This window comes from Scyliorhinus canicula, chromosome 19 (genome assembly GCF_902713615.1).
Source record: "Scyliorhinus canicula chromosome 19, sScyCan1.1, whole genome shotgun sequence".
Taxonomy (NCBI): Eukaryota; Metazoa; Chordata; class Chondrichthyes; order Carcharhiniformes; family Scyliorhinidae; genus Scyliorhinus; species Scyliorhinus canicula.
Window position 1 is genome coordinate 22,958,343 of NC_052164.1, and position 13,682 is coordinate 22,972,024.

Here is a 13,682-nt window from a genome sequence, read left to right on the forward strand (position 1 = left end):
GACCCATTTATCTTGATTTCTGTTAGTTAGACAATCCTCTATCCATGTCAATATATTATTGCCTACACAATGAGCTTTTACCTTGTTCGGCAATTTCCACATTCTATTTTGTTCTGATTCAGCATTTTTTTCTCTCAAGGCAAGGATTGGCTGATTTTATCAGTGTAATAGGTCAAAACCCTTGACATCTAACAGGTGACTTATAAACAAATTCAACTACAATAATTTTATAAAGTATGCATTCGAATGTAAATGACTGAAAATTCGATAAAAGAAGAAAAACGTAGTGTGTTGTGCATCAAATTTCAAAACTTTGTTAGGTGAAAGCCAAGGATGAAGTATCAGGATAGCGGAGTTGAATTTTTCTGGTTGACTCCTAGTACCTGAGGTTCACTAAGACAGCCAGATGAAATCAGTTTGATTGCAGTTCTCTTTTTTGGGTAATAACTTCAGATTTAGAAAGAGAATATAGGATTTTATGAAATAGCAAATTCAAATTTCATCGGAGAAGAAGCTTGAAGTGAGCAGCATTAGATTATTTGCCTCCCTTCATGAAGCACAATTTGAGGGTAACGTTCTCCAAGGAAACATCTTTTGAGAGTTGTATGGAACTGCAGCTATTGCAGCAGGCTTTTTAGTAAGACATGCAGGACAGGGGTTGGTGAGGTGGGAGAGGATTGTCCAGCTAAGTTGGCTGGACGGCTGCTTAGTGATGTGGAGAGACGCTATTAGGGCGGGTTCCATTCCCTGAGGTTATCCATAAAGGCTCCGCCTTCTCAACCTTGCCCCTCGCCTGAGGTGGTGACCCTTAGGTTAAATCAGCTCTCTCACAAAGAGCAGAGCAGCCTATTGTTCTCTGGGACGATAGCAATTTTAATTAATAACACAGGCCTACCACAATCGCTCAGGTTCTCAGGCACTGTGCGTGAACATTTCTGAGAAGTGTGGTACGGCACTGTGTAAAAAAAAGTTTTCCTTTCTCAAGTCAATGTTCTCTACGTGTTGAAGCTACTCGTGTCAAATGGAACACCCAGGGAAGGGATGACAATTTGTGGTGGCTGGTAAAGTCCTTTAATTTTATGAGTTTTATTTGTGTAAAATTTCAGGAAGGCCGTTAGTTTCCACTTTGGAAAGTAACATGCCTTAGAAAGCTACTTGGCCCAGCTCAAATACTTGACATTTCAGCTGGTGCAACAGATCCCTCTTGTGGGCAAATTAGATTGGTTTGCAATGCAAAAAGGCTTTCAGCCTTCCAGAGCAGGAAGGCTTTCTTTAAATTCCTGTTTCATGTGTTTACTTTAACTTTATGAAAAGCTCTGAAATTCAGAGTAAATGCTTGCACAAACCTGCACAAATTGATGCGCCTAAACAAATAACAGTTCAACATAAACTCATGCCAACTGGTTCCTATTCTTAATAACACTGGATGAGTTCGCTCTCTCAAGATAGTTTGGATTAAAAATAATACATATGGTTAAATTAGGGAATGCTTTCTGGAATGCATCCAAGACTGCTTCCTAGATCGGAAAGAAATATTTTTGACATGGTACTGGGGAATAAAAGAGTTATTGTCAGGACAGTAGGTACAATTGGGAAAAAGCAACTGAGGGCTGGTTCAGCTCAGTGGGCTAGATAGCTGGTTTGTGATGCAGAACAACGCCAGCAGAGCGGGTTCAATTGCCGTACCAGCTTACCCGAACAGGTGCCGGAATGTGGCGGCTAGGGGCTTTTCACAGTAACTTCATACTTGTGACAATAAAAGGTTATTATTGTTATTATTACTGTAATATAGTTAGGTTCAATGTTAAAAACAAAAAGAGATGATGAACATTGAAAAAATCCCAATATTGGACTGAAGAAGGGAAAGTTCTGGCAGAAGTGAGCAGTATATGAATTACAACGGAATATTGAGTGATTGTTAAGGATAGCTACAGAAAAGGGATTGGTAATGAAACAGTTAGTAGAATTTAGGATGGACAGAACACTGGATACTACATTTTTAGATTTAAAAAATAAATCATTTACGGGATGTGGGCTTCGCTGGCTAGGGCAGCATTTATTGCCCATCCCTAGTTGGTCTTCAGAAGATGGTGGCAAGTTGCCTTCTTGAACCGCTGCAGCCCTTGAGGTGTAGGTACACCCGCTGTGCTGTTAGGGAGGGAGTTCCAGGATGTTTCCTCAGCGACAATGAAGGAACACTGATATATTTCCAAGTCAGGGTGGTGAGTGACTTGGAGGGAACCTCCAGGTGGTGGGGTTCCCAGGTATCTGCTGCTCTTGTACTTCTAGATGGTAGTGGTTGTGGGTTTGGAAGGTGCTGTCTGAGGAACCTTGGTAAGTTACTGCAGTGCGTCTTGTAGATGGTATACACGGCTGTCACTGTTCGTCGGTGGTGGAGGGTTTGAATGTTTGTGGAAGAAGGAGCAATCAGGTGGGCTGCTTTGTCCTGAATGGTGTTGGAGCTGCACTCATCCAGGCCATTGGAGAGTAATGCATTACACTCCTGACATGTGCCTTGTAGATGGCGGACAGGCTATGGGGGTCAGGAGGTGAGTTCCTAGCCTCTGACCTGTTCTGGTAGCCACAGTATTAATATGGCTAGTACAATTCAGCTTCTGATCAATGGTAACCCCATGGATGTTGATTGTGGGGGATTCAGCGATGGCAATGCCATTGAATGTCAAGGGGGCGATGGTTAGATCCATTCTTGTAGGAGATAGTCATTGCCTGACACCTGTATGGCGCGAATGTAACTTGCCACTTGTCAGCCCAAGCCTGGATATTGTCCAGGTCTTGCTGCTTATGGACTGCTTCATTTTCTGAGGTGTCACGAATGGCGCTGAGGCAAACATCCCCACTTTTGACCTTACATTGGAAGGGAGGACTTTGATGAAGCAACTGAAGATTGTTGGGCCTAGGACACTACCCTGAGGAACGCCTGCAGTGATGTCCTGGAGCTGAGATGATTGGCCTCCAACCACCACAACCATCTTTCTTTGTGCCAGGTATGACTCCAACTGTTTAGCTTCTGTTTTTGTGGAAAGCCAGAGGGCAGTTAGCAAAGCCCCAGCTTTCAAACTTCCTTAGAAATGCAAATTATTTTCCAGGGGACAGAGGGTAGCACACCTGAGGCGCAATTCTCCGCTCCCACGCCGGGTGGGAGAATCGCGGGAGGGCCGCTCTGGTACCCCCCGCGATTCTCCCACCCCCCCAAAATGGCGTGTCGCGTTTTGCGACACGCCGCTCGGAGAATCGTGGGCCGCCGTTTTTAACGGCGACCCGCAATTCTCCGACCCGGATGGGTCGAGCGGCCTGCCGTTCCCGACCGGTTCACGTCGGCGGCAACCACGCCTTGTCGCTGCCGGCGTGAACATGGTGCCAAAAGCTGTTTTGTGTCTTGTGGGGTACGGAGAGGGGAGTGAGCACCACGACTGTGCCCGGGAGGGGACTGGCCCACGATCGGTGCCCACCGATCGTCAGGCCAGCGTCTCAAAGGGACGCACTCTTTCCCCTCCGCCTCCCCGCGAGATCAAGCCGCCACGTCTTGCGGGGCATCGGAGGGGAAGATGGCAACCGCGCATACGCGGGTTTGAGCCGTCAGCCGTTAGCCGCGCATGAGCGTGTTGGAGTCGGCCAGCCTGCGTATGCGCGGCTGACGTCATTATGCGCGCTGTCCGCGTCATTCTCGGCGCGCCAGGCATTGACGCCAGCGACAAGGCCCCGCGGCCGAGATTTACGGCACGGACCTCCTAGCCCCCGGGGGAGGGCGGGAGAATAGGGGGCAAGGAGCGGTCTCCGACGCCGTCGTGAACCTCTCCGGGTTTCACGACGGCGTCGGGCCTTGCGGAGAATTCCGCCCCTGATACCTCAATTCAAGAAAGGATGGAAGGATAAACCATGTAATTTGTTACAACCCCCTCAGGGGTCAAAACCTTTATTGCATTTGTTTCCCCTCCAACACCTTGGAGTTCGAACTCCCCAGGTGATGGGGGTGAGGAATCTCCCCCCTAATTGGGAGGAACCTCAGAGACTATAAACCCCGTCCTGCTCCGGTGACCCAGCAGGGTGAGGAGTAGTGTAATTGTAGTATTTGTGAGTAGAGTAAATATACCTAATCCTGCCTACCTGGTGTTGTATGAAGTCCTTACCTTCAGCCATCACACAAATTATAGATCTGTTTAGTCTAACATCAGTTATGGGAAAATACTTATGTCGGTGTATAAATTGACCTTTGGAAGTCTTGGAAAATCCCTCGAAATGTGGATGATCAACTTATACATTGAATATAACATTGAATCGCTGGCAAGGTTGTAGATGGTCATCATTTTGAAATGTCATCAATGTTCAATACAAAGAGTAGCTGTATCTTAAACTTCCAAGCACCTTCAACAGCTTGAAACATTGAAGGTGACTGCCAATGCAAGTATAGAAGGTCACGGCTTTAAAGGGCTGGGGAGGAGGGGCAACTTAAACAACAGGCATATGCAAAAACGCAACTTTTAGGGGCCTGGAAAAGTGTGGTCTTCAGACACCTCGGGTCAACTTGGACACTATGATTTACAGTAAGCATACATTTTTTGAAAATTTAGAAATGCATGAGTTAATCAAGGCCAGGTAGCATGAATATTTTAAAGGAAAGTCATGTTTAACAATTCCGATACTCTTTTTGTTGAAAAAGTAACTGAATACATAGATGGGGAGAATGTTGTAGACATGGGTGTATATTTAAGTGGTGCTCCCCAGGTGTCAACAAGGTGGATCCAATATAATGTGGTAAATTTGAAGTAATACATTTTGGGGGAGAAAAAGAATGGTGATTACGTATTCGATGTGAGAAACAAAATACCTCAAAAATTCAAAATTATTGAAAATAAGTAGGTCAGGTGGTTAAAGTTATTTTAAAAAACACGAACATATTAGGTTTCATAAATAGGCACAGAAAGTACACAAGTATAGAAGTAATCATCTAAATGTTATAAATATATACACACAGGCAGAGATATTGGCTGGGATTCTCAACCTACCCAGAGGGGTGGGGGGTCCCGGCGTGTCGGAGTGGTATGATGCTACCCAGGCACCCTGACTGAGTCCGGCCTCGGTGGGACGTTCCTCACCCGAGGCCCCGAACTGAAGCCGAGTTCCATTCGCTAACGGGGTGATTCTCAGCACTGCCGGTGCCGGGAAACACCCGGCTAAACGCACTTAACCAGAGACTCTGTTTTATTTCTGTTAGTTCGCGCCTTTGACTGTCGTGAACAGTTAATAATAGGAAAAATCCTGAACCTTCGCTGGGGTACACATCGACTGCATTTGGTAACTTTTTCTTACGCCTGTCATAAGGGGAGTGCACTTAATGAAGAAGAAAACACTTAAATAATGTCTCCTGCCATGTCTTCACTTCATTATAACTGTGATGCCAAGTATACTAAGCGGTTAAAAAGGTATGCAATGTGGTCGGAGATTATTGAATAAAGTTACGATCATAACACTAGAGATTTTTCACCTCATGTCCAGATGTTTTCAAGCATGGGGGCTCTACGCCGACTGTTTGTACCTGTAATGAGATAATAAAATATATATTAACCATATGCATCAATCTCATATCTCAGTGAATTCCTATTACTGCTCAAGCAGGAGAGAGCACTCAATAGAACATAATCAAGCTGTGAGGGATTTGTATTTCTGGGGTTGTCGACACAACTCGATAACATACCCATGAGAGGATTATGCTGAGAATGAGCGTAATTGTGGGAATCAGACCACCAATGAGCAGCTGTATGGTTTCATCTCTGGTTCCATGGTTTCATCTCTGGCCCTGACTCATTGCTATTTTAAAGAGTGTATGTAGTGTGTAGTTAAAACCTTCCTGAGAAACAGACTACATTTTCTAGTCAGCAAATGCTAACTGTTTCAATTTGTTTCCCAATCCTTCTGGCTCATCTTGCAGATGTAGAAATTTAAAACGAATATCTAGATTGGATCAGTTCAGTTCTGCTAACAAGATGGGGTTTTTTTCTCACTTTCTTGAGGAATTGAGCAGGAATGATGAAGAAATGGAGTACAAAGTGAGGGTAAATTCAAAGGAAATCAGTGAACATCAATTTTTAATTCGATTACCATTAAGCCTCAAGAGATAGGCAAGAGACTAATAATGCAAAAATTAAATGTCAAGCCACTTTTATGTTCCTAAGTAGGTCCTTGTTACTCTTCAGTAAGTCCCATGTCAATTCATACACCTCATGAAGTGATCAATCTTTTCATTGGTTTTATTTGATGATGATATTGAGAGGTTCTGTTTCGTTTCCTTTTTGTTGCTTCACCCAACTTTAGCAATAAGACAAATACTTAAACATGTAGTGTGATTTGCAATATCAACAACGTGAAGTTATCTAAGTTTGCTTTACCTGCAGAATTTGGTGCCAAAGGTCAGTCCTGGGATGCACATGCAATGTGCTACTGACCTCTTTGTGTGTACTGCTTATGCACATGATCAATGTATGTCATAACTTCTGTGCTGTACTGTTCTACGTTCTATGTTCACCAATTCAACAGGTGTAAATCTCAAGATCTACAAGGGAATAAGGAAATGATCTGGCTCGGCTGTGAGCGATATTGTTCAAAGTCAGGATAGTTTTTGGCTTGGAGGGGGAACTGCAGGTGTACCCATACATTTGCTGCCTTTGTCCCTCTAGGCGGTAGAGGCCCGGTAGCACAGGACGGCACAGGAGCACAGTGGTTAGCACAGCGGCTTCACAGCTCAAGGGTCCCAGGTTTGATTCCCAGCTTGGGTCACTGTCTGTCTGGAGTCTGCACGCTCTTCCAGTGTCTGCGTGGGTTTCCTCCGGGTGCTCCAATTTCCTCCCGCAATCCAAAGATGTGCAGGTTGGGTGGATTGGCCATGCTAAATTGTCCCTCAGTGTCCAAAAGGTTAGGTGGGGTTACTGGGTTACGGGGATAGGGTGGAGGTGTAGGCTTGTTTAGGATGCTCTTTCCAGGAGCTGGTGTAGACGCAATGGGCAGAATGGCCTCCTTCTGCATTGTAAATTCTGTGACTCTATGAGGCCCCAGGCTTGGAAGTTACTGTGGAGGAAGCCTTGACGAGTTGCTGCAGTGCATCTCGTATCTGATAAACACTGTTGCTGCTGTGCAATGGCAGTGGAGTGAATAAATGGTGGGGTGGAGGGAGTGGATAACCTGTTAACCACATGAGTGAGATACTGGCAAGACTCTAAGTGCTGTGTTACCATAGTCCAACATACGTCATTGTCTTCAGGAAAAGAATAAAGGGGGATAAAAGCAGAGATGAAAACAAAAAGTGTGATTATTTTTTACTGGGAATACTGCATGAAAGATGATTCAAAAACCAGTGAAGGTCTCGGCCGAATGTCTGACTTGCTGGGGGATGTCACCCAGTATCAGCCTGACCTTGATGAAGTTCTGCGGGACATGTCCTGCTCTCAGATGGGAATGGCCGAGGCGATGCAGAGAATGCCCCAGTTACTGAGGAGCATTGTCGACACAATGGTGCAGACTATGCACTGCCACGGCTGGCAGAGCCAGATGATGCTGGGGCGGCCGGGCTTGAACCAGCTGCCCCTCTGTCCCAAGGTGAACCCAGGGCCCTATGGGCACAAACCGGGAGGTGGGAGTGCTGGGTGCCAACGCGGACCCGTCTCATGGCGTGACGAAGGTGGCCACCAGCTCCCCTGAGTTGCACCTTTCTGATGAGACTGCATCTCAAAGTCAACACATAGGAAAGGGCGGCATGGCTGTGCATGTGCTGGCAAGTGCGCCGGGGCCCTCGGGCCTCAGAGCCCCCAGAGGATGCCTGCCAGGGGCATTGAAGGCACGGGATGAGGTAAGCAGCTGGCTGCCACCACCTCTGATGTACATCCTGGGGACACACCTGGATGTAACGGTAGAGCTAGGAGGGCCAAGCACTTTGAGGATCACAGGACACCGGGGGAAGGAGGAGGGAGGCAGCACCATAGGCAGAGTGGGGAATTGTAAAACACATTAAACACCTTTGTGCATAACCATTATGATGCCTCTGTCACTTTCTTCTGCAATGTGGGCTGACCTCCAAATCCTTGGTTCATCTCTCCAGGCAACCCCCCTCTCCTTGACACCCACCCACCCTCTGGCTGTGTACATGCCCCCGGAGCTGTGTCCCATCCCCTGGGTGTTCGGATGTTGTCTGCTTTGTGTGTGGTGTTGTCTCCCGCAGTGTTCAATCACAGTGTCTAGACATCAAGATGTGATTGGGATGGTAGGCAATAATTCCCACTTGCTACATGGCCTGCCCACCCATGGTAATGCACTTGGGATGTGTAATGATCCCAACCACGATTGCGAATTCCCTATTAGCTTCAGCCGCATGGCCAGAGGCCCCGGCGTTCTGTGAGGGATATGGGTGGTTGGTGGGACAATCCAGTGGTTGGCATGATGGTGCCGCGTGCGGTTGCCCGCCGGTTGCCCACCAGCACCCCCCTCCCCCAATCTTCCTATGGAGGATCCCCCACCCCCCAGCCAAGGGTCCCCAACACCCCACCAAACACTGTGGTTGCAAGTCCAACACCCCCCCCCCCCCCCCCCCCCCCCCAACCCGGGCTCTTTCTGTGTGAGCAAAGATGGCTACTTTCCTCCTCAGTTCCCCACAGAAGCCCTTCCGCCAGGTTCACATTTTTCAAAAGGAGTACTAATTGGCGTCAGCGTGACCACTTGCTGAGGAGGCTCATGAATGACAGGAAGCCATTGGATATGGGGTGACTCCGGTTAATTGTATGGAAATTGGATTCTTGCCATGCAACGGGAGTGCGCCAGTGGCATCGCAAACTGTTTGGCGCCTGGTGCGGTTCTTGTTTTTGGCCTCTCCTGCTATTCACTCGTTTCACTTGAGCGAGATCGCAACGAGGCTGGAAGATCGCGCCCCGTGACGTTAAAACAGCCAGGGAGGTGTTAAATAGGAAAGGATAAAAATATTTATGCCTCCAAAGGTGCATTGCTGTGGTACATGCAGGCAAATGCCACAAATCTGAGACTATAGCATACATCTACAATTTAATGACACAGTGGTTAACAAACATGGTCTAGACAGTGAAGTAGTCGGGTTCTTCAAAAAGTGCAATTTGTGAGTCCGAATGATCAAACAAGGAATATTATGATCTGCACCATCTCACTGCACCGAGGCTTTCAGGACTGTCACGTACAGCGACTCTGATTATAACTGTGCTTCCAAGAGAAAGAATTCAGGTAATGACATCAGTGTCAAAGCTTTCACAAAGAGACATCCAGACTTGAAACGTTAGCTCCCTTTTCTCTCCACAGATGCGGTCAGACTGGGATTGTCCAGTAGTTTCCGTTTTTGTTTAAGATTCCAGCCTCCGCAGTAGTTTAATTTTATTATTATAATGACATCAGTGTCCTTGCTATGGACAAGCAGAAAAGGGGAAACAGGGAATTCAGCCTCTCGGGAAATTAACAAAAATTATATGTCTCTAAGTAAAACGTATCGGAATGAACAGCCAGTTTTCAGCTGGAGGTGTGATCAATTATTCTTAATTATCTCCTGGGGTTTCCCGCAGGCGGAATGCACACAACGGAAAGCCTGTTGACAGCGGCAGGCCCAGAAGATCCAGCCGCCAGCCAATGGTAGGACGCTTCCACCATAGCGAAACACGCTGCAGTGGCGTGCGGATAATCCCCCCTCCCCCCCCCAGGATTTTGACCTAGAGACAGTGAAGGAGCAGTGATCTGGTTCCAAGTGGGGGATGGTGAGTGGCTTGGAGGGGAATTTGCAGGCGGCTGTATTCCCATGCGTTTCCTGCACTTGCCCTTCCAGGTCGTGGTGCTAATGGGTTTGGAAGGTGCTGTCGAAGGATCCTTGGCAAACAGCTGCCAAGCATTTTGTACATGGTACATATTGCTGCCACTGTGCGTTGGTAGTGGAGGGAATGAATATTTAAGGCTGTGGGGGTCCTGGGTTTGACAATCAAGTGGATTGCTTTGTCCTGGATGGTAATAATCTTTATTATTGTCACAAGTAGGCTTATATTAACCCTGCAATGAAGTTACTGTGAAAAGCCCCTAGTCGCCACATTCCGGCACCTGTTCGGGTACCCAGAGGGTGAATACAGAATGTCCAAATTACCTAACAGCGTATCTTTCGGGACTTGTGGGAGGAAACCGGAGCACCCGGAGGAAACCCACGCAGACACGGGGAGAACGTGAAGACTCCGCACAGACAGTGACCCAGCGGGGAATCGAACCTGGGACCCTGGCATTGTGAAGGACTGGGTTTCTTAAGTGTTGTCGGAGCTGCACTCATCCAGGGAAGTGGAGAGCACTCCATCATAGTCGTGACTCATGCCTTGTAGATGGCAGATAGGCTTTGGCGAGTTGTACTGGCTGATAAGAGGTGTGCTATCGGAGAAGGGTACAGAGTTTTCAGAAATGCTTCAAAGAGATTATTTCAACACAATGGGCAGGATTCTCCCATACCCGGCGGGCCGGGGGATCCCGGCGGGATGGAGTGGTGTGAACCACTCCGGCGTCTGCCCACCCCAAAGGTGCGGAATCCTCTGCACTTTCAGGGGCTAGGCCGGCGCCGGAGTGGTTTGCGCCCCGCCGGCCGGCGTGGAAGGCCTTTGGCGCCACGCCAGCCGGGGCCGAAGGGACTCCGCCAGCCGGCACGAGTCTGCACATGCATGGGAGCGTCAGCGGCTGCTGACGTCATCCCCGCACATGCGCGGGCCTACGTGTCGGCCATCGCGGAAGCTGACATGGCCGACGCGTAGGAAAAGAGTGCCCCCACGGCACAAGCCCGTCCACGATCGGTTGTCCCCGATCGCGGGCCAGGCCACCGTGGGGGCACCCCCCCAGGGCCAGATCGCCCCACGGCCCCCACCCCCCTCCCAGGACCCCGGAGCCCACCGCCAGGTCCCGCCGATAAGGGACCTAATCTAATTTACGCCGACGGGACAGGCAAAGCACCAGCGGGACTTCAGACCATCGCGGGCCGGAGAATTGCCAGGGGTGCCGCTGCGAGTGGCCGCTGACCGGTGCGGTGCGATTCCCGCCCCCCGCCGAATCTTCAGTGCCGGAAAATTCAGCGGCTGGCGGGGGCGGGATTCACGCTGCCCCCCGGCGATTCTCCGACCCGGTGGGGGTGGGAGAATCCCGCCCAATATGTTATAAACATCCTCCATACAAAGAAAAAATTAAATTACACTGTAATACTGGCTTGATTGGCTAAAGAACGTGCTTGCAGTGAATTGATGACAAGTGCTTGATGACGTGTGAAATGTTTTACGAGAGCAGGATAATTGCACATTTCGGCAAATGCATGATTAGCGAATTTTCAAATGTGCTTCAAATGTTAATCTTCCCTTCTAAATGTGATCTCAAAAGAATGTTTGCTTTTACGTACTGACATCAGAATTTGTGAAACCAATTCTTAAAAGAAAATGAATGATGGGTGAACTCCTTCAATTATTTAACCATTTTCTCCCAGGCATCGTAGGCCATGAGGTGCCTGGCTAGTTCCCAGGCCTCTGCTAATTTCAGGCACCAGCAAGTGCTTCAGGAAAGCTCAGAATGGGCTCTCCCTCTGGGCTTTCTATGCTAGATGTTTAAACGTAATTCACATTCAATGGAAGGCTATAAAGTTGTCAGCTCCTGGCTGCTTTTGCTGCTTATTGCCTGCGATATTTACTAAACCAGGCATTAAAATGCTCGGATCCTAGCAACAGCGTTTTTTTTACTGTAATAACTGATTTTTCCACCCCCACCCCTCCCAGAGTTAAGAAGGAGCGGAATGTAAATTTCTTACACTGAGGCACACCCAATATTCAAATATACAAACAGAACTTTAAAAAGAATCACTGTGTAATCTTGTTGTGTGCAATAACTCCTTCCAGGGTACAAATTGAAATACTGGAATCTGGCTGTGCAGGATTATGTCAAAGAAATGCTTTGGCCCTAGAACCCATTCACATTTTACACACATAATCGATACCTAATAAAGAACAAGCACAGGGCGAGAATCTGTTGGGTTTAAGGGCTGGAAACTGGGTATTAAATACACCTGCTACGCTAGGTCAAGAACTGTAAGTGTATCTGCCAACAACCTTAGGGCATGTTGGAGGGTGCGGGGATGGGGGACGTGCATATTTTCTCTGGGCACTAGGCATTAGCAACGTGGCACAGATAATGAGAATCCATCTCCGATCACTGTCCCGTGAGATCATCATGTTTATTTTAGAGTGGACCTTGCAATGTTGTCAGAAATAGCAGAGGGAACCTTCTCCCTTGCCTTAATCCTGATATCCTGGATCTCCTCAAGTACATTCCTGTCCCTGCCTCATCCAACATGTTCCATGGCCCCAACCTGCTTCCTTGGCGTGCCACTGTAATTCTTCAAATAGGTGCCATCGCCATACCTTTCGGAGGGAAGATATCACCATACTGTTAACTTAGGTCTCTTGGGTACGATTTCCCAACTGGGGAGCAAGAAACTGGGTTGGTTCTAGGTGCCGAGGGGTGTTGGGGAGAGGTGGGAGTGGAACAGTCACTCATTCTGATTATCACGGGAGACTCCCCTTAATTGGCATGGAGACAGACTACCCAATTAAGGACAGCAGGCTCTAGCACCTGGAGGGCGTGCTGGAGGCCTTCCAGCCTGAAAGGAGCAGGAGGCTGCGATGGAAGGTAAATAAGAGAGAGAGTGCTTCAAAATGGGGGTGCCCTCCCACCAAATCTGTCAAATCTAAATTTTAAAGAATGGCCTTGTGAAGACCCAGGAGGCCCTTGTAGGTGCATAAATGTGAGTTTATTGTAGACATTGAAAATGGTCACTACGGTGGTGCACATACAATCAGTCCCTGTCGGGACTACCAGGATGGTGGTCCCTATTCAGGTCGGCTTGTACATAGTCCGGTAACGAGCCGCAGCTGGGTGGGTTTCTGACCAGTAACGGGGAAGCTCATAATCCAAGGGTAGATCGATTTGGGTATTCCTGTGGGCCTCGTGAGAGTTACTACAGGATGTAACAGCTGGGATACCACAGTGGCCAGGTTCAGGGCAGATGGGGGTGAGGGATAATGGGAGGTTAAGCACCCAATGCCTGAAGCTGAAGCAGGCAGGAAGGGCCTATGTGCTCTGCCCGGAGCCGTGATTCCATCCGTCTCCAGGCACCTAACTGGCCCCTGCCACCTGCAAGAACCTGAAGGCCAAGTAAAGAATCCCACCTGGTCTCCTTCAATTGGCTTCAGTGGACTCTCAATGAACTGTGTTGGTTATCTGCTATGTGCTAGCGGTCGTTTCCTGTTTTTTCCCCAGATTGCCTCTGTAAAAGTGACCGAGAGGGAGGGTGGAGCCAGGGAACTGGCATGCTGGGCTATTTTTAGTTCCCACCAGCCTACAATCTCGGCCCCAGCGGGTTTTAACTTGCAGAGGGATGACTTGAAAATGCCCAAATCTATTTTGCTTTAGTACCTTCACATCTAAATGCAGATACTCAAGGTGACAACTCAGGTGCAATCTAGTGCCCAAAAGCATATGACGATGTCTGCAGACTGGCATATGACTTGTAGAGCAATAAATATATATCCAGGATTGGGCAGGGGTTTTCTTTGTCTCACTCAAGGGGTGAGGCTGGTGGCCATCTTAGTTCTGCCTAGGAA

The 13,682-nt window shown here is 48.1% G+C and overlaps 1 protein-coding gene across 1 annotated transcript in view; it reads right to left on the minus strand.

Moving 5' to 3' along the window:
• The window catches only part of LOC119954509 (acyl-CoA-binding domain-containing protein 5-like), a 126,113-nt gene that overhangs the window by 31,553 nt on the left and 80,878 nt on the right, over positions 1–13,682 (minus strand). Inside the window, 1 exon segment of the mRNA XM_038779800.1 lies at positions 5,504–5,554. Within this exon segment, the coding sequence (XP_038635728.1) occupies positions 5,504–5,554 (51 nt within the window).